Source organism: Glycine max, chromosome 20 (assembly GCF_000004515.6).
Source record: "Glycine max cultivar Williams 82 chromosome 20, Glycine_max_v4.0, whole genome shotgun sequence".
Taxonomy (NCBI): domain Eukaryota; kingdom Viridiplantae; phylum Streptophyta; class Magnoliopsida; order Fabales; family Fabaceae; genus Glycine; species Glycine max.
In genome coordinates, this window is record NC_038256.2 from 43963954 (window position 1) to 43983527 (window position 19574).

The 19574-nt window shown below is 31.2% G+C and overlaps 2 protein-coding genes across 2 annotated transcripts; one reads left to right on the forward strand and one right to left on the reverse strand.

Moving 5' to 3' along the window:
• Positions 1-5838: 5838 nt before the first annotated feature.
• Positions 5839-7681, reverse strand: LOC100775286 (RING-H2 finger protein ATL16). Its single transcript, XM_003555462.5, has one exon. It carries the CDS (start codon positions 7099-7101, stop codon positions 6007-6009), a length of 1095 nt encoding a protein of 364 aa, XP_003555510.1. The 5' UTR covers positions 7102-7681; the 3' UTR covers positions 5839-6006.
• Positions 7682-16670: 8989 nt separating this feature from the next.
• Positions 16671-17891, forward strand: LOC100775830 (ethylene-responsive transcription factor ERF096). The gene has a single exon (XM_006606304.4). The coding sequence runs from the start codon at positions 17053-17055 to the stop codon at positions 17494-17496; it is 444 nt and encodes a 147-aa protein (XP_006606367.1). The 5' UTR covers positions 16671-17052; the 3' UTR covers positions 17497-17891.
• The last annotated feature ends 1683 nt before the right edge of the window (positions 17892-19574 follow it).

Sequence of the window (19574 nt, forward strand, 5' to 3'; positions counted from 1 at the left end):
TTACTTTAATCTAAAAGGTTGATACAGAGCTTTCGTTGCTTTCACATGAATAATTTATGTAATAAAAGAATTCATATTTAATTTTAACCTTGTGCAAAATCACCCCCTGCAAGTAGAATTAATCTCTGATTCAATGAATTGATAGTTCACATGAACTCTAACCTAGGATCAAAAAAGATACATCTTTACTTTCTTATTTTACACATCTCAATTTAGAATAACCGATTCCTTTTGTGGTACAACAACATATGAATTTTGATGAAAGTTGTTATGTTAATTTTATGAATTTTGATGAAAGTTGTTATGTTAATTTTTGTGCGTAGATATAGATAATAGGTGAATAGATTCTGGACTGTAACTAAACAATGATGATCCTTGTAAAAAATTTAGGTGGTACATATTCTGAGCTTAGAATTGGAGATTATGTCATGCTTCCTTTTCATTGGTATCAAAGGTGCATGCTACTTAGTGAATGTTATAATGTTCATGGATGAATTTCTAATATCTCTTGGAGATTACCAATCACAATATTTTGGTTGAAGGGGATGGGAAAACTTTAGGCTCTTCCTGAAGTTGGAGTGTTTTCAGGTCCTACACTTTACAGATACTGTCCCCTGGGCAACATATCTTCATTCTTCTTATCACCATAGTGCATAAAAATTTTGAACTTCTAACCATACAACGGGGATAAAGACATTGAAACTAATTATTCTTCTGAATTTTCCTCATGATCTTAGTTGTTTGTTGGTTGTGTACATCGAGTTGTAATTTATTTGGGATCTTTTGCCAAAAGAAAACGGAAGTCCCTTTCTTATCTCATGTTGCGAACCTACTTGTCCAATTATGTGTCAGGATATTTTAGTTTGATGCTGAATTGCTACCTGGATTTGGTTTATGTTATGTTGGATTACATGAAATAATTTTAATATTATCCTCATCATTGACGCATTTATTGTCATATCATTATGTGTACGTTGCCTGATTTTATAGGGTTTACGACTATATCTGTATGATGAACTTGAGGATGTTATGGAAGAGGGGGAAACATTGTGGACTACCATGGCTGCGATTTCTTTCCTGAGCGATGGTTTGATAGCGTGGTTGTACTTCAAACTGATAACACCATTTTGTATGATCGTGAGTAGTAGGTATGGAAGCACTCGTTTCTGTTATTGAACGTTGGTTTTGCAATACTCTATTAGTGGTTTCATTATTAGCTTACTTTCCACGTATATATGTGAATGTGACAGAGGGTACAAAGATTCAAAGCTTTCAAACAATATTGAATGTGAAATCTTCCAAGTTCTGCTTGAGGAGGCTAAAGAAAGTTACTCGGAGGAGAAAGTGATCGCAATGAAGAGTGATAATATTGAAGACATTAGTAGAAATGTTGCAACTCTGACAGATTGGGTCAGAAATTGGTCTTTACCCTCACAATCTTAACAAAAAACAGGAGTACTTTTTATATACCTTTTTGCACGATTATGGTGAAAGTGTCGTGATGAACTGCTATCTGAAGCAGATTTGTAGTATAGTTTAATTCTCTTACAAATTTTGGTGTGGCGTGTATTTGGGACATATATGTTATGAGTTTTAAAACACAAAATTCACGTACCCGTACAAATATTATTCACAGTTACAAAATTGAATACTTAGATTTAAATAGTTATAAGTTTACATTTATTATACTTTATTTTTTAAAATTTATAATTTCATATAGATATTACATAATTATCATTAATTGAGAAAAAGTTATAATAAATTTCGATAGGCTTAATAATTTGTAGGACAATGTCAGATTAATTAAAAATATAATTAATGATATTTCTCAACTGTAATGTAATTATATAAGTAAAAGATTATTAATGGGTCAGAAGAGTAATCGATGTACCCAATAACAACCCTTGTTGCAAATAAATTAATTGTAGGTGTTGGTTTGGCTCCTAGGCATACCAGACACCAAATTTCTGAAAAAATCACAATCAATACATATGGTAGCCTAACAACATTGCACATGCTAACAACCCCAAGCTAATCCCCACCCAGATATATCATGAATACTGCAGGATGCAGGATCCTTTTTCTGCTAAATTAATTCTGTAGAATAAAAAATACCAGTAGTATATGCCAAAGCCTCAAGAGAACGGAACCAAGGTACCAACTTTGGTAATGGTATGATGCAAATTTTCATAGGCTATTGCTTCTTGAACCTTCTGGATTACTTCTTGCACCTTTTTTTACTTCTGGATTGGCTAATCTAGAATGTAAAATTACATTTCAGATTGGATGCACTTTTTTATATTCCAAATTGGCTAATCTGAAAGGTAAAAAATATATTCCGAAAAGGTGCAGGAAACAATTTTAGGGGTGCTGAAGCAACTATCAATTTCGTACCCATCTCCAAAAACAAAGGGAGTTACTATTGACCCAATTGTCATTGTTAATGGTCCCTACCAAGGGGCTGGCATCTATTTTTTTTTTCTTTCCAAAAATGCCATTTTCAGGGAAATATGATTATGTTGTATAGTTATACAACGGAATCGTGTGTCTGTTACACAATGGGGGTGCGAATAACAAATACATAATGAAAATATGATTTCGTTGTACAGTTGTATAATAAAATCGTATTTCCATTGTATTAAAGGAGTCAGAAACAAAAGTGAGAATGTAAAAAATACGATTATGTTGTACAATTATATAACGAAATCATATTTTCGTTTTCCATTAAAGGGGTAAAAAAAATTAACATTGGAACTATGATTTTGTTGTACTGTTTCAATGAAATTGTATTTCTGTTGTTATTTTTAACAACAATAATGTGTGGCGTGGACAAAGTTATAGAAGTGACTTTGCGGCGGTGTAGTGGTGGATACACTGTGGTAGAGGGGGTCGCGTGTGCAATGGAAGGGGAAAAAGGGTGGCGCCTCTAGGGAAGGGGAATGAGGGTGGCGCGTGGGGAAAGAGGTCTTGTGTGGGGAGGAGGAAGGAGAAGAAGGGTTGGGCACGACTCAGGGGAAGATGGACAAGGGTTGGTGGCTCACGGGAAGGGAAAAGAGGAAGGTTTACATAGAGGGATAAGGGAGTCTTTTTTTTTTGGGGGGGAAAAATGTAAATTATATTAAACCCAAAATGATACAATAATAAACGGGGCATACCCCACAGCTAGAGAAAATAAAAAATCTCCCTAATACAATAAGACATATATCAAGATGCTAAACCAAATGTAACAGGTGTGTTTGTCTATACATAAGAAACTTAATCTTGCTAATAACTTCTATTACAAAAAATTGATAATCTTCAAAAATCAGCTTGTTCTTAGACAGCCAGATGCAGTAAATTGTAATTGTTATAGCCAGACAACTTAATTTTCCTTGAACACCTAATGTGGATCTAACTAACTCTAATTAAAGATTCAGTAATGCGCTGTAAAAAAGTGAAACGTCTGCGGAAAGAAGCCAAATCACGAATGTAAGCATTAACTTGGAGAGATTTTCTGCAAGAAAAAAAACAAATGAACATTTAACTCAGTCTCATTTGAACACAAAGAACAAAAGAAACCCTTATTTAAAAAAACAACTTTATCAAAAAGGAGTCTTTTCTCATACTTGTATGGGCCAACAACAAAGAAGATAGGGACTAGTAATAGTTCCCAAAACAAAAGACAACAAATAGGTGTGGATGTCAGCTAATTTGTCATCATATAGTCCAGTTCTAGTGAGACAAAATAAAACAAAAAGGCCTGTGAAGTCCAACCACTGACCTGAATAACTAAGCACCAATTTGAAATTATGTAATAGCAGGTGGACCTAAAAAAAATAACAAAACTATGAAATAAACAGGTCGTGTGAAGATAATTTCCACAAAACTCATTATCCAAACAAGAAGTTTGATCCAAAATCCAGCCATATACTACTCTCTCTTTAAAAAAAGACAGTTCTTAGTTATCACCATTGTAAAAAAATAATACTTAATACAACTTGGTCTGTGTTAAGTTAAGAAATACTTTTCATCAATGATTAAAATTAATAAAATTTTAGTTGTTTTTTATTTCAAAAATTTGGAAAAAATAATTATTGAAACGGATAGAGATATAAAAAATCAAGATATAAATGATAATAAGTTAATTACATAAAATAAATAAAGTAATGTATTTAAAAGTTTAATTTGAAAAATGAGAAGGTAGAAAAAAAATCTTGGAAATGGAAGAGTTCTTAAACTATATAGAGAAGAAAATCACCTTTTTATTACATATTAATTATTACTAATTTTGCACACAGTAACATCTACAAATTACAATATTTCATCAATTTTCTTTTGTTCATTTTGAAAGGTAGCATGTATCACGAAATATAATTGAAGTTAAATTTTTACACAAACATCCAATAGAATTTTACTTTTTTACTTTATTATTAAATTATAATGAATAGGATAGGATGATGTGATAAAGTACAACCAACAGAATCAAATGTAATAATGTTTTAACTTGGACAGTTGAGAGAGTTTTACTATTTATAATAATTCTATCATACTCAAAGAATTCACACCACACAAATTAATTAAAGGAAGTTTTAGGAAGCGTGTATATAATGATGTGATTCTAGGATTTATTATTCGTATGTTCTTTTTGGTAGAATATTGATTCTTAGATACTACTGTACAAGGTAAGTGAAATTTCTGACAAGAGAAAAGAAAAGGCAAATGGAATTGAGAAGCATGAAAAACATATATGAAATCTTGCATTCACTCTCTCGTCCTATTCCAAGAACATGTTTTGTATAAATTTATTTATCGCAGAAAAATTGTTGAGTTACTTTCAAAAAACACGAGACAATGAGGCCCCATGACATTGAAGATTATTTTTCCTCTTTTGGGGGATTAGCTTCTTTGAACTTTTGGTTGTGTTTTTCCCCCTTACCTTTTTGACAAAGATGTAGCATCTCACGGGTTCCTGAAGTGTGCAACAGATCTTGTAGCCCCTGCCCATGCTTACGTGCACATGGCCTTGAAGGAGGACTCTATTATGAGAAAGAATAGAAGGGGATGCTTTGGACAAAAGTTCCAATGCTTTATTTTAAAGTGAAAAAAAAAGTCATATAAAATGAGAAGTAAAAGATCATATGAACATTAAAGTTAACCCTGTCAGCGAGCTTAAGAAATTACTATGTGCAGACAAATATTTGGGTGGGCAAAATCATAACTACAATGATGATTGATGAACTACTACCAATGAATTTGGCTGTTGTTCTTTCATTAGTTAATAAAATATTTCAACCGCAAATTAATGATTGATTCCTACAAGCTGGAAACAGATGAAACTGTGGAACAAAAAAGCATCACCAAACCAACCAAATATGACCAAACTTTCCTATCCATCCACCAGCATTACAACACACACGGTTTGTACAGAAATATAATGTTGGTGGTTGTATACTATTTATCAATGAAACAAGGACCCCCTCCCCTTCTTTTAAAATAAACTTTGGGACACCTTCACCTATCTACTTTATTCACCCTTGGATTCCCCATTTTGGTAATTGGTCGAGTTATCCATTTATTTTGCTTTATTTCCTACGATTGTTTTTACTTTAAAGCCAGATTTGCTTATTTCTCTTTCTGATATGCCCAGAATAAGAAATGGCACAACCTAATTGATCCATAGCGGGAAAACTTTTTTCCTTTAGAAAGCTATTATGTGATGATTGCAGCAATGATGCTTATCATGATAGCTCCTTGCCGTTTGAAGCAAACTAGACCATATCAAAACACCATGCCATAATTTTTATACACACTCAGAAACATACATAATACAGAAATAATGGTTTTAAGTTAAAAATTAAATCCAATTGAATGTTTGTTTGTCATACAATCCTATGACCTGTTCATACATCTAACATAGCAACATCTCTATCTCACCAAAAGAATAATAAAATAAAAAAAGTAAAGACTTAAGAAACTTGCACGTTGCAAACATAATGGAAAGAGGGGAAGAGGGACAAAGGAGAAATTTTAGGGGTCCAAAGAAACAGGTTGCACAGAACTCCTGGATCTACTTCCATGTCCAAAGGAAAAGAATGACCTCTTGGCTCTACTACCACTACCACTGCAACCTTCAATGGAGTTGACCTCATTGACTTGCCTGTTCTGATGCCTCAGAGCTTCTTGAACTGCTAAATAGAACTGTCTATCCCCTGATGAGTCCATGGAGAAAGACCTCCTTATTGGTTGCACTGAGAACTGGTCATCTTTGGCTCTAATATCAATACACTCATCCCCCATGCTTGTCACTTTCTGCAGTTTCATTGTTTTCTTCTTCTGCACATTTCTATGTTCCAATAGCTTCCTTGGTGAAGAAGGACTAATAGGACATGTTGGTAACTCCAAAGCATTGCCTCTTTCTTGCAAATTTTGGCTTCTATCATGATCACTACCCAATTCAATCACAACAAAATCTTCATCACCACCAATGAGGTTTTCCCTAGGTGGGGTTTGATCATGAGGATAAGAAGAAGAAGGCCTTAGGTTGAGAAGCTGATCAATGTGGAATCTGCTTGTCAAGGAAATGGTTGTTCTACAAAGAGGGCAATTGGCATTGCTCTGAAGCCAAACATCTATGCAATCAATGTGAAACACATGGCAGCAATTTGGTATAATCCTGAGCTTCTCATCTTCTTGAAACTCATTCAAGCAAACAGCACATTCACAGAATCTTCTCTCTTCTAAGTCTCTATTATCCCCTTGTGCTTTGTATTGAATCACTGGGATTAACCGGATCAGTGCCTCATCTAGTCCACGAGTATCTGTGCCTGGTGAGTATGTTGGTGGTGGATCTTCACGCCTTCTAGATGGAGAGAAACGTCTTAGAACATCAATTCGGTGCCAATTGAGGCAGCACTTGATCACAAAGATGTAGTAGCTCACAAGCAAGAAAGCCGTGGCCATTATTCCTATTATGGCAATTGCAATGATGGGAAAACTGGTGCTAGAAGAATGCTGGTGAGGATGAAAGATTGAACTCCCTGGACTTGTGATTGGTGAAAGTGCTTGTGGTTGTGGCCCATGTTGTGAAGCATAAATCAAGTATCTTCTGCTTACAAGATCCATACCAGATATTACAGATAAAAATGCAGACAAATTGGTTCCCTTGGATCTTGAATATGAACACCAGACATGAATAGAAGAACTTGGCAATGTAAGGGATTAGAGACAAAATAAATAGCACCTTCTTGGAAAATCTATTTGAGGTAGGCTATGGTTGTTATCCAATTGAAGATGGGTGAACAAAGTTAATGAAACAAGTACATGGTTGTTATTATCAAATTGAGAGAAAAAACTAGCTTTGAATCAATGATGGCTGAGGAGAGAATTAAAAGCAGATTCAAAGACCATTAAACCAATGAGAAATGAAGGAGTATGGAGAAGGGAGAAGAGAGCAAACCTAGGTGGTGTATAAATGTGGGTGGTGATGGTGAGGGGGACAACACATTAAGGTCTTGAAATTCAATGAAAATGTTGACAAAAACAAAACCTGTTTTCTTTAATTAAGGTTGGAGGGTGGAGTCTTAGCTCAGACTACGTAGTTGGTGAATTTCTCAGAGAGTTAGGCTAGAAAAGTGTTCAATGCCTCAGACACTGCTCATATATTTTATGTTACAGCAGCGTATGATCAAATTTAATAATTGGAGACTTTATAGAATGTATGACGGTCCATTAAGAGTGATAGAGGTTTACAAGTTCCTATGCCGGACCATTGCACAATAAATGATTGAATAGTTTGAATTTTTGAGGTATTATGTAAGCATAGCTATACTATTTTGAAGGATTTCATCATAATTAATCAAGGAGCGTACAAATAATTCGTTGTGTCCTTAAAAGAAACCATTAGGGAATCAAAAGGAGTACTTTTTTTTAAATAATTCTCGTCCCTTTCTGTACAACTTTTTTTTTCTTCCTAATATGCTCAAACTTCAATAATACCGATTAAACAGACTTTCAAAATCATGTATACTACCTTGATGCAAATAGACTATTATTATCACGTAAAAATAATACACACAAATAATCTTATTGAAAGAAATTTGAATTGATGTGAATAAAATGATTGCACGTTTTATAAAAATGCCAATATGTACTATTTTATATTAGTAGGAATGGGTAGACTACATACTTAAATATTTACATATTTTATGGTATAGTTTTATGTTAATTAATGTGTTTGATTTAGCTTTCTAGAATTGATTCTGATTCTAGAATTAATTTTGGATACATATGTTTGATTTTATATTTCAGAATTGATTCTAAATTAAAATAATTTTAAGTAAGTGCTAATCCAAAATTTTATATTGAATTTTATTCATAACTTAATTTTTTAATAAAATATTCAAATATAAACCATATTACTTCACAATTTTAACTAAAATTAATTTTACAAGATCAATTTTATTCAAACGCTCATTTAAACTTCCTAAAAATCACCTTCACAATTTCATGGATTGTGTTTTATATAAAGTATTTGACCCCACAGGAGAAATGAAAACTTGGAATAGAAAACTCAGATCAGAACTATAATGATAATAATTGTTCTTAAGATTCAATCAATCATTCACACGTTATTAATCCAAAAAGATCAAAAAGCATTATTAACTCACGCACATCGATTGGAGTTTAATTGAGCAAGGTACAAAATCATAAAGTTAGAAAACAAATTACACGAACAAGGTTAACAAAAGATTTAATATATATAACTCAAGGTTAATGACTCAAAAGGGGTAAATTGAGCTTTCAATTAGTAGATTCAATCATGATCAATGATACAGAAAAAGTGTCACTCCCCACATGCAGCCCACCAATGAGTCCTTAATCAAAGGGCTGACCCATTCGATCAACACTTTTGCCCTTTGCCCCCCGCCCATCTTATTTGAAAATAAGCTTTAGCCAGATGAAGTCTAGTGGTCTATACGTAAGGGGAAAAAATTCTGGTGGGTCCTAAATTCCCGATACAGTGATTTGTAGCAAAGTCAAATATGTGTGCAGTGTTGTAATCTTCTTGTATATAAAAAGGGTCCAGAACCGACACATATTCATATTTTGGCTTGTTGACGAGCAGTGGAAAGAGATCAACTAATGTGAGAAAAAAGCAGACACGGTTACCCTTTTGCTTTCCAAGTTTCAGAAAGTGCTTCACACATTAGTCAAAGGTTGAGGCCTATGCGCCCTTGTGGCGTCTGCCAGAAGAAACTTCTCCCCACAACTTTTGGACAATATTAATTAACCATCGTTTGAAAATATTAGCCCCTGTCCAAACTTAGCAGAATGGAAAAAAAGAAAATAAAACCTCCCTTTCTGTGTCCTGATAACCTTTTCATGTTGGGCCTCATTTCAATAGTATTAGTATTAGTTAGTTAGTATTAGTATATCAAACTTTTGTTCTGAGCTTTTACCTAAAGCAATATTTATTTATGTGAGTTCACACAAGTATTTAAAGATCTGAAGTTAACTCTCACCCTAGTAACTGAAATCTAGCTTGATTGGTAAATCTTCTTTAGGAAGATTCTTTGATGTCTAGTAACTAGTTAGTTAAGCAATCGTGACTGAATGAAACTATTTGGGATGCGATTTGATCTATTTAGTAATCTTCTAGGTAGTCTATGCTGACAACTCCAGCATGCTATCATAAGTGTCTCCTTATTCTACTACTTCACAAATCAAAATACTTATCCAAGATGAAAAAATAAGTTTGGTTGTATTTTTTTTTTTTTTGAAAAGCCAAATGAATTTATTGATGGAAGCATAAAACAAGCTTTTAGCACAAGGTGTACTAAAGCTTAACAGTAACAAAAGTTTGGTTGTATTTTTGTAACTGTAACGTATCCCTTTGTACACGCACAACTTTAAAATCGCATTTTAAGGTAGGACATTTCATGGTTTCTCGGATGTAAACGCATGAAGTATGTGTGCTGGAGAAGCTTAGTCAAAGTAATTAGGTGAATGAAAACCTTTTAATGCGTATAAGTAAGTGTCTTTGATATCGTTGATTAAAAGAATGGAAATTAAATCTATTCATCATTTTAAAAATCAATCTAATTTGATTATGCATAAAACACAACATAGTCCTTCTATGACCATCTGCGTTCATATTGGGGGGAGGTCCCATGATCTCATCTAATCTAAATATTGCATAATACTATATAATTCCTTCATAGATAAGTCGCAGAAAACAAGAGGCAGTGGGCAGTGACTACAGATACTATCGTCAATTTCTAGGCTGAATGTAGCATATGACTAACATTTCTTTTTTGCATATTTCATTGTCACATTTAAAATTCTAATTCAAAGTCTAGCTTGGTCTCCAAGCTTGTTGACTCAAGTTATATTATTGTGATGAATTTTTTTCCCCCATTTAATACGATGGCAGCACATGTATCCCCCTTGTTGAGCATATATCTGCAGCTAGTTAATGGTTTCTATATGTTTACAGTGAAATATTGGACCACTTGTATTGTGTTGAGGGAAAATAATACAAATAGTAGCGTGACGAGAAAGAGCACATGGATATGGTAAGGAAGCACCAGCTGTTAATAGACAGTTTACTTGGGAAAAGTGCTGAGGACACACAAAGTTTTAGAAAAAAAAATCCTTAAATTTTTTCACAATAATTGTCCCTTTTCTGTCACTTCAGGACGCGCGTTACTGGGTTGCGTTTGTTTTTGGGTGGTGGATGGAATGGTGTGATTTCTTTCTTCTGTCAAACAAAATTTCTTCGCTTATTTATTGCGTGAATACTCAATACTTAGTAGTACATAATATTACAATTATATTTAATTGCAGAAATGCTTTGTACATGTGTTTGAAGTTCTAATATCATCCCAGTTAATAAACAGGAAAAAAAAAGTAGTAGTTTTAATTAAGATCATCTCTTTATAGCCAGTTTTAATATAGGTTATATATGTTTGGAAATTATTGATAAGTATGTTTAACTTTTAAGAATCATATATCTAATTTGGCTTAATTTGCTGCAAAATGTAATTATTTCACTAGATTTTAAGAGCTAACAATGATAGAAAGAGATTAACTACTTTTCATTCAATGTCAAGTTATGGTGAATACAAGGTAAAACTAAAATTGCATCAGTTAAGTGGATTGAGGTTTAAATCTTGTCAAAATTTATTATTGGTGAGTTATTTAATTTGTAAGTGCTTACTATTCTTTGAGCTTTAAGGTCTAACTTCATGAGATGAGGCCATCAACCCTAATCCTAGATTTGGTTATCATACTTTAATCAGTATATAGTTCTCCAAGGATAATTTTACCCAAAAAAAAAATTAAAGTCGTGTTAAACTAAACACCAAACACCGATATTAATTTATTAACCCAAGTAATAAGAGATAACTGGTTGCTCTTTAATAAGATTTCGTCTTCAAATTTTTGAATGAAAATAAAAAAAGATATTACAATAGTTTTACTTCTTAAGTAAATTCCTTCAACATAACTAGAAACACTTAAACATTAAAGTGACTTTTTTTGGTAGATAGATTAAAGTGACTTTTATATTAAAGGATTTGATAAAAAAATAAAAAAAAAGCATCAGAGTAGAATGATATTATTGTAACACGTTTATATTAACCCAAGTAATTTGTAAATACATTTTTTCCCAACACGTTTCCTTATCCACTAATTATTTACAATGATATTATTGTAACACCGGCACCAGGGGCTCTATTATTATATTTATTTCGATGCATGCATGCTTATACTCTATATATTGTAATAATCTAACTTCCCAGTCAATGTTGATCTAAAATACTATGCAACCATTTTTGGTTGGTATTGGTGGGCAACATACATAGATATAGATAGGCTTACAGGTACTTCTTGTAATGCTTGGGGATCTATTATACCCGATATATATATATATATATATATATATATATATATATATATACTTAATTTGCAGAAAAATAAAAAGAAATATAGGTATTGTTAAGATCCTTATATTTGATTTCACTATCCATCATATTTTTATCTTTAGTAAAAGGAAATGATATTTAATTATAAATAATTATTGGTCTACTTTTAAGTAATATGTGACTTTGTGGCTACTATAACAAACATCTTCAAAAGGTTAAAGAATAGGAATGACCTAAGTTTTCCTTCTAGCGATAATGATTCGACCTCAAATATGTAGATATCGTTAAGATTTCTTATATTGAAGATATTATTTAGTTAGGCGTTCAATTAACTGTTACAGTTTTATCCTTAGAAAAAAAAAAGACTTGATGGGTTGAGAAAGAATTTTAAACGACCTTTCCCTTCACATTGGCTCCTAAACAATGTGATAATTTGTTGTGGCTATTTAAACAGGCGGATTAAACAACCAAATTCATTATTTAACATTTTCAATGGTATTAATTTAATTATTTAAATATTTTTACATTGAATAAATTATCTATGGGTTAAAAGTGACATTAAAATATTCTTTCCTCAAACTGTTATATATCAAAATGAAGTTAATTCTATTGTTACTTTTAGTTATTAAAGGATTTAATTAGTTCAATGTCACAAATATTTAAATGATTAGATTAACAGAAAAAGGGTTATACACTTTGTATAAAAGGTTTTGTATAATCATTTAAATTATAATTTATCATGTATGATAAATTTATTAACTTTTAAAAATACTTATCTCAAAGTAATTCATATGATGATTTGTAATTGGATGACAGTATAAAATTGTTTTATATTATTAATGTGTAGACATTAAACTCTTAGACTAATGTTAAATGAATATTATAATTATTTTTTTAATTTAACCTTTATTTAATAAAGGATCTGAACCCTAAATGAATCTTATTTGTATTGATTTAAAAGCTAGAGTAAAATTGTTTTTCTAATGATTTTAATTTAGATATACTAATAGTATAAAAGTTTTTAACACTATTAATATGTATAAAAAGATTATTAATTTTTATAATAATTATTTTAAAATTTAACTTAGGATAATTTTTGATTGATTAACAATATAAAAAAATCATATTACTTGTATTTGTTATATTGATTATTTGTGATAAAACTTGAAAAAAATACTAATTTTTTTTTTAAACTTTTATAGAATTGAATATATGTTTAATGGTAATATTAACATTTTTTAATAACATATTAAATAATTTTGCATCATTGAAATATATAATAATACAACTTATAATAGGTTAATTTTAGAATATTATTATCTCTTGAAAATTTGTTTAACATACTTTTTGAAGGATCCCTCAAAAAAATCTTATGTATTACTTTTGAAATAACTTTAACTCAATATATTGTGTTTGATGGATAGATCCTTCAAACTAAAGGCAGTGATATATTAAAAAAGAAAACATAGTGACAAAAAAAAAAAAGATGGTAGTCCAAGAAGAAAACAACAGCATAGCAGTTTTTTTCTACTTAATCAAGTTTAGATTTTTAGAATAATTAAAATTCCAATCACGTGACTGCATGCAACCTGTCAAACCAGCAGCCATATTAGTTTGTTTATTTCTGAATTCTCTATTGTAGAATGCAAAGTTTTTACGTTTCACATTATTTCTGAGGTTTTTTTTAGACATTATATTTATAAGATAAATTTATATTATACTTTCTCTTTATTACCTTTTATCACATTATACATCTTAAAATATATTATATAAATAAAATTCCTCATTCTTATGAATGGTTAAAGACATCACTCACGTGACGATTGTGCACGTGTCTTCACGTGTTCTGCAGGCCGTCCATACAAGGAAAATAGTTACTTTCCCTATTAAGATCTCTGTACTCTGTACCTTTTTTAAATCCACATTTGAAAACGCCAGTCAAATATACCACGTAAGAAAAACAATAACCTTGCATGCATGCCTTATTTTATTTACTTATTTATTTAATGCAGTCTGCATATATTTGATTATAGTGATTTTCATTGATTAGTCAACATAAATTACTTGGCTCACACTTTTAGTTTTTTTGGTGAAATCTTAAGATTACTTTCTTTTCCCTGTAAGATTATTTAATGTAAAATTTATAATTGGGATTAATTTAAGTATACATCTTATTCCCTTCAATTTAGAAGAATCAAATTCTAAGTAATTTTATTAAAGAGTTGAACATAAGTGATTAATATGTTAAAGTTAAGATTAAATCATTTGGATAGTATCGAAGTTTGATTTGTGAAATTATAATTTTTTTTTCTGATGAGCCAAAAGATTAAGAAAATAAATAGATTAAACATAAGTGATTAATATTAAAGTTAAGATTAAATCGTTTGGATAGTATTTAAGTTTGATTTGTGATAGAAATCAGGATTTTCTTTTTCTAATGAGCCAAAAGATTAAGAAAAAAAAATCAAGCAATTTTAGATCCATTTAATCCACCTCGATAAGTGCTTTTAATCCCATCTCTGGTAAGTTTCGATTTTGAAAGGGGGAGATCTTATTGGATTGGATCCTATCTCAATTTTTCATTTGCTAGACCCGTAGTTAAAAAATCCACTTTCTTACGATTATGAGGTTCATTCGAATATGAAATCCAATCTTGGAAACACAATGTTGGTTAGTTTCCCTAACCCGGGGGAACTTCTAATAATTTTTATCCAACTGGTTGATATTCAAATTTGATTTTTACTGAAAATAATTTTTGATCAGATTTTACTTCTTGATCGAACTTCGAATTAGTTAATTTTTTTTTCCCATAATGAATCAGAGAGTTAAGACAAAAAAAAAATCAATTTTAATGGGTTTAATGATTTTTTAGAGTTAACAATGTTAATCAAGTTATTTTACTCTATAAATATGTATTCCATTTCTTAAGCAATAAATATATTTAACTTAGGAATAAGTTTTTAAACTTAAAAAATATAAAGTTATTAAACAATTTAGATTTAAATTTAATGTTAGCTTCAACTTTAAAATAATTATTAAAATAAAAAATAAAAGTAAATGCTACCTTTTTTTTATGGAAGTAAATGCTACCTTAATACTATCTCATATAACTAGCGATTGTTTAGAAGCAGAAAATGCCAAAAATCATTCAGCCCAATTTTACAAATCATGACTTCAAGGGACATGCTAGGTGCACCCAGCAACATTGCTGGTGCACCTAACAATTAGATGAATGGGCAAAATTGTCCTTGTGTTAAAAAAAATAATTTCTTCTTCTGAAAGAAAGTTCTTCCGGAAAGCTACCGGAAGAAGGTTCTTTTGGTAGAACAATTTGTTCATTCGGAAGAACTTTCTTCCGGTAGCTTTCTGGAAGAACCTTCTTCCGGATGAACAATTTATTCTATCGGAAGAACCTTCTTCTGAAAAGCTACCGGAAGAAGGTTCTTCTGGTAGCTTTCCGGAAGAAAATTCTTCCGGTAGAACAAATTGTTCTATCGAAAGAAGATTCTTCCGGTAGAACAAATTCTTCCGGTAGAATAAATTGTTCTACCTGAAGAATCTTCTTCCGGATGAAGAAATTATTTTTTTTAATACAAGGGCAATTTTACCCATTCACCTAATTGCTGGATACACCAACAATGTTGCTGGGTGTATCTAGCATGTCCGTGACTTCAAATGATGGCCGACAATAGTTCTGCATTTGGGCCTATCCTTATTGTGAGCCTTGTAGTAAGAATGAGGTTCTACTCTATGGTTCCAGCCCATTATTATTCATATTTACATTTTAAAATATTTTAATTTTTTTTACAACAAAAAAAAATATTCATATTTTTGCCAAAGTGACTTTGATATTGAATAACATGTTTAGCTATTTTTATTCTTAAAAGACCTTAAAAAGGCATGTTCTTATTCACTGAACACCTTCTGCGAATCGTAAATTCGTTTGGAATCATATTAATCACAATGTCCACTATCTTTAGACACTTTTACTTTTCAACGGTACATAGATTTGGACTTTCTTTTAAATAAGAAATTAAGGTTAAAAAACTATTTACACTCCAGTATAAATTCTGTCAAAAAAAATTCCAGGATAAATTATTTTTTCTTTCTACTATATAGATTTAGACATATTTTGTCAATAGATTATGGCTAAGTAATCTTGAATTAAGTTGTTAGAAGGTGGTTATCATGTTAAACTTGTAAAAACGTGCTACTAATCTTACACCCAATCACTCTGAATCAGACAATTTAAAAAGAAAATCTTACTGTAATACCGATACGTCTTTCATTTATATATGGCTCTATTGGGTCTGGTGTTGCACCATTTATATGAATATTTTGTAAATCACATTCTGATTCTTGCACCATTTATTGAGAATCTTATTCAGTCACTGGGATTTCTTCACGAAGACAACCAAGCCTCAAGATCGTCCACCCTGATAGTGCTCTTCTACAAGTAGTTGAAAATTTGCATTAAAAATTTATAATATAATTCTAGACTATTTACTAGAACCTGGTTCTTTCTAGAAGAAAAAATATCAGCTCGTTCTAGAAAACCTAGTTCTACAGAAAAATTCTCAAATAAATGTGGTGAATACTGTCTCCCAAAATATAATTATGTGCTCTGAGATCATTATAATATTGATTACCTAAGTAATGATAAATAAGCAAACTGACTTGACAAAATGGCACTCAAGTACTATAGATCTTCCCACGTTTTGACCTTTTCAAACTACCTGCATAAAATTGATGAGGTGGGGTTACCACTAATTTTAATTATTGTTATTTTCCTTTCAATATTATTCTTGGCCACAAAGTGGTATTTGTTTCCTTGTGCGGGCATGAGTGAAATGAATTCCCAAACAACGATGTGCAAAAGGCGTTTAAAAGAGAGAGTGCTAGAACGGCAAAAGAATTTCAAAACTTGGCAAAGCCACCACCTTGACCATCCAGATACAATGGACACAAAAACTTTTCAATATTGGTCATTGGTTTCAATAGCAGAAACTTCTAATCGTCACGTGGCAACAATGCTTGCGTGGCCTAATCAGATTGTGCCTTTTCAACCATATATATATACTCCAACCTTGTCATACCTTACCATGCATGCAAAAAACACAAAAATTAGTACCTTACCAAAAGTGCAACCATGGATGAAGAAGGGTCGAGGGGGAGGGCTAAGGAGGATGCCGGAGATGTCCGGTACCGGGGGGTTCGGAGGCGGCCGTGGGGGAAGTTCGCGGCGGAGATTCGAGACTCCACGAGGCAGGGTCAGAGGGTGTGGCTGGGGACTTTCAACACTGCGGAGGAAGCGGCCAGAGCCTATGATAGAGCTGCTTATGCCATGAGAGGTCCATTTGCAATCCTTAACTTTCCTGATGAGTACCCTATGACTGCTGGTGGTGCCACTAATGCTGCCACTTATTCCTCTGCTGCTTCATCATCATCCTCAGCCTCTTCTTCTAGGCATGCCAATGTGGAAGCTAGAGGAAGAAGTGAGCAAGGAAGGGAAGTGTTTGAGTTTGAGTACTTGGATGACAGGTTGTTGGAGGAGCTTCTTGATTGTGAGGACAAAAAGAAAAGGGGACCCTGAAAAAGAATAACTATTCTATGGTCCCAAATTTAAATTAAGTAGTTTTGATTTATCTTTATTTTCATGTGACGTGTCGGTTAACTCTTTTTCCTAAATTAAGAAAAATATATATGATCATAAATCAAAACTACAAGCTACTACTCCTCCTATAAGACAATTAATGTTACTAGTCCTAATAAGTAGCTATTTGCATGTATGTCTAATATTTACTAAGTGGCATCATATCGCCATCAAGTTTCTGAATGGGAAAATGCTAAATTGCAAAAATCTAAGTAGGTGAATCCTTGTTTATTATTATATATGTAAAAATAGGACACGAATCTGTTTTTGTAATTCGTGAAAAATAAACGTTCATATGGAAATGCTGTTCTAAATTAAGGTCTACATATTCATGTCGTTTCGTGACTGAGAAGCAGTTAAGGGTTTGTTTGTACGTATATGAAGTGTCCCTGTCTTCGTTAAGAAACTAAAAATTGTGTTTACTGGTCAAGAAGTGTCCCTGTCCCCCTGCATTAGCATTGTGGTATCTTTTGTGTTGGCTTAATTCAATATAGGATGTAATAAGACTCTGTTTCCCCTGCACTTCAGATAATATATATCATTGCATACCTCAAAGTTTGGCACCGTAGAATATGTGCTCATACAATATTCGGGGACTTGTTTCCGTAAGGTGTGTAGTTTACGGTTATATTATATACTAGGCTACACAACTTTTTTCATGTGTTGATGTAACAAGATGCTCATGTTATTCTTATCCTTTGAACTTAACTCCCACTTTCAGAAAGAAAAAAATATATATTATGTCGACGAATTTACGCAATCAGATTTGAATGGGTGTCAATAATAAGTATATTTCATTTATATTTGGAGAAGCATAAAGATAAGCGAAAAAAAAAAAAAAAACAAGACAAGTCATAAGTACACTTATCATCTTAGTTATGTAAGTTTTGCCGGATGAAAGTATTATAGTTCCCGGTAACTTTTTTTAATGTTGGTGAATGTGAGTTGGGTGGACTAATATAATTTGGAATCACTTATAATAAAGATTTGTTTCCACATAGAATTAGAATTGTAATTTCACCTCTAGTTATGACAATTTAAAGTGATTTAATATTTGAATTTCTATATTTAGATTGTGAAAAAAATAAAGTAAAAAATTATAATTGTAAACATGTTTAAATATAATCATGATTCTATATTTTGTTGGATCTGTAATTTTGATTCCTTTATTTAAAAATTGAGACATTTAATCCTTTTATTTTTTTTAAAAAAATACACAATTTTAATTCTCTTATTTGAAAAAGAGACATTTAGTCTTTCTATTTTAAAAAATTTATAACTTTGATCAAATTTTCAATTTTGTTTTCATTTTATTTCTTTTTTTTTTCAATTGAATCCGCCTAACGTTAACATATTTACTTAAGGTACGTATCATCAATAAATGATTTAATTAATTACAAAATAAAAAATAAAATATAGATAAAATTAAAGAAACAAAAATTATATATTTTTTAAAATACATGAATCAAAATTAAAAAAATTTAAAATATAAAGATGAAATGTTTATATTTAAAAATAAGAAAATCAAAATTATAATTTTTTTATAATAGGAGGATCAAATATTTTAATTTTAAAATAAAGAGATCAAAATTATTATTTAGTAAAATAAATGGACCAAAAGTACATTTAAATCTAAACTATATTTCAATGTTACTTTTATACTTTTTTTTTGTTACAAAAACTTTTATACTTTTTACTTAATTAGAGAGTATTTTATAAAAAGTTTTATATTACCATCTAATTATAATTCATCATGGTGAATTTTTTTTAATAATTATTTTAAAATAATTCAAATGATTAATTGTGATTAAGTATATAACTGATTTAGAGTTTATAGACATTAAATTCTTTTAATTAAGTATAGTTATAAATGATTATAATGAGAGTAATAATCATAACAATAGTTAGGGTGTATTTGAATATTGAGTCGTGACCATGACACCTTCACCAATGAGTTATCCTGGGAAACCTTTCCACCACCACCTTCTAGCTCCCCCCATTTTTCTCCTTGAATGCCT

What these genes read in the sequence shown, in the direction of transcription:
- LOC100775830 (XM_006606304.4), top strand. Translation starts at nt 17,053, where the DNA reads ATGGATGAAGAAGGGTCGAGGGGGAGGGCTAAGGAGGATGCCGGAGAT.
- LOC100775286 (XM_003555462.5), bottom strand. Translation starts at nt 7,101, where the DNA reads ATGGATCTTGTAAGCAGAAGATACTTGATTTATGCTTCACAACATGGG.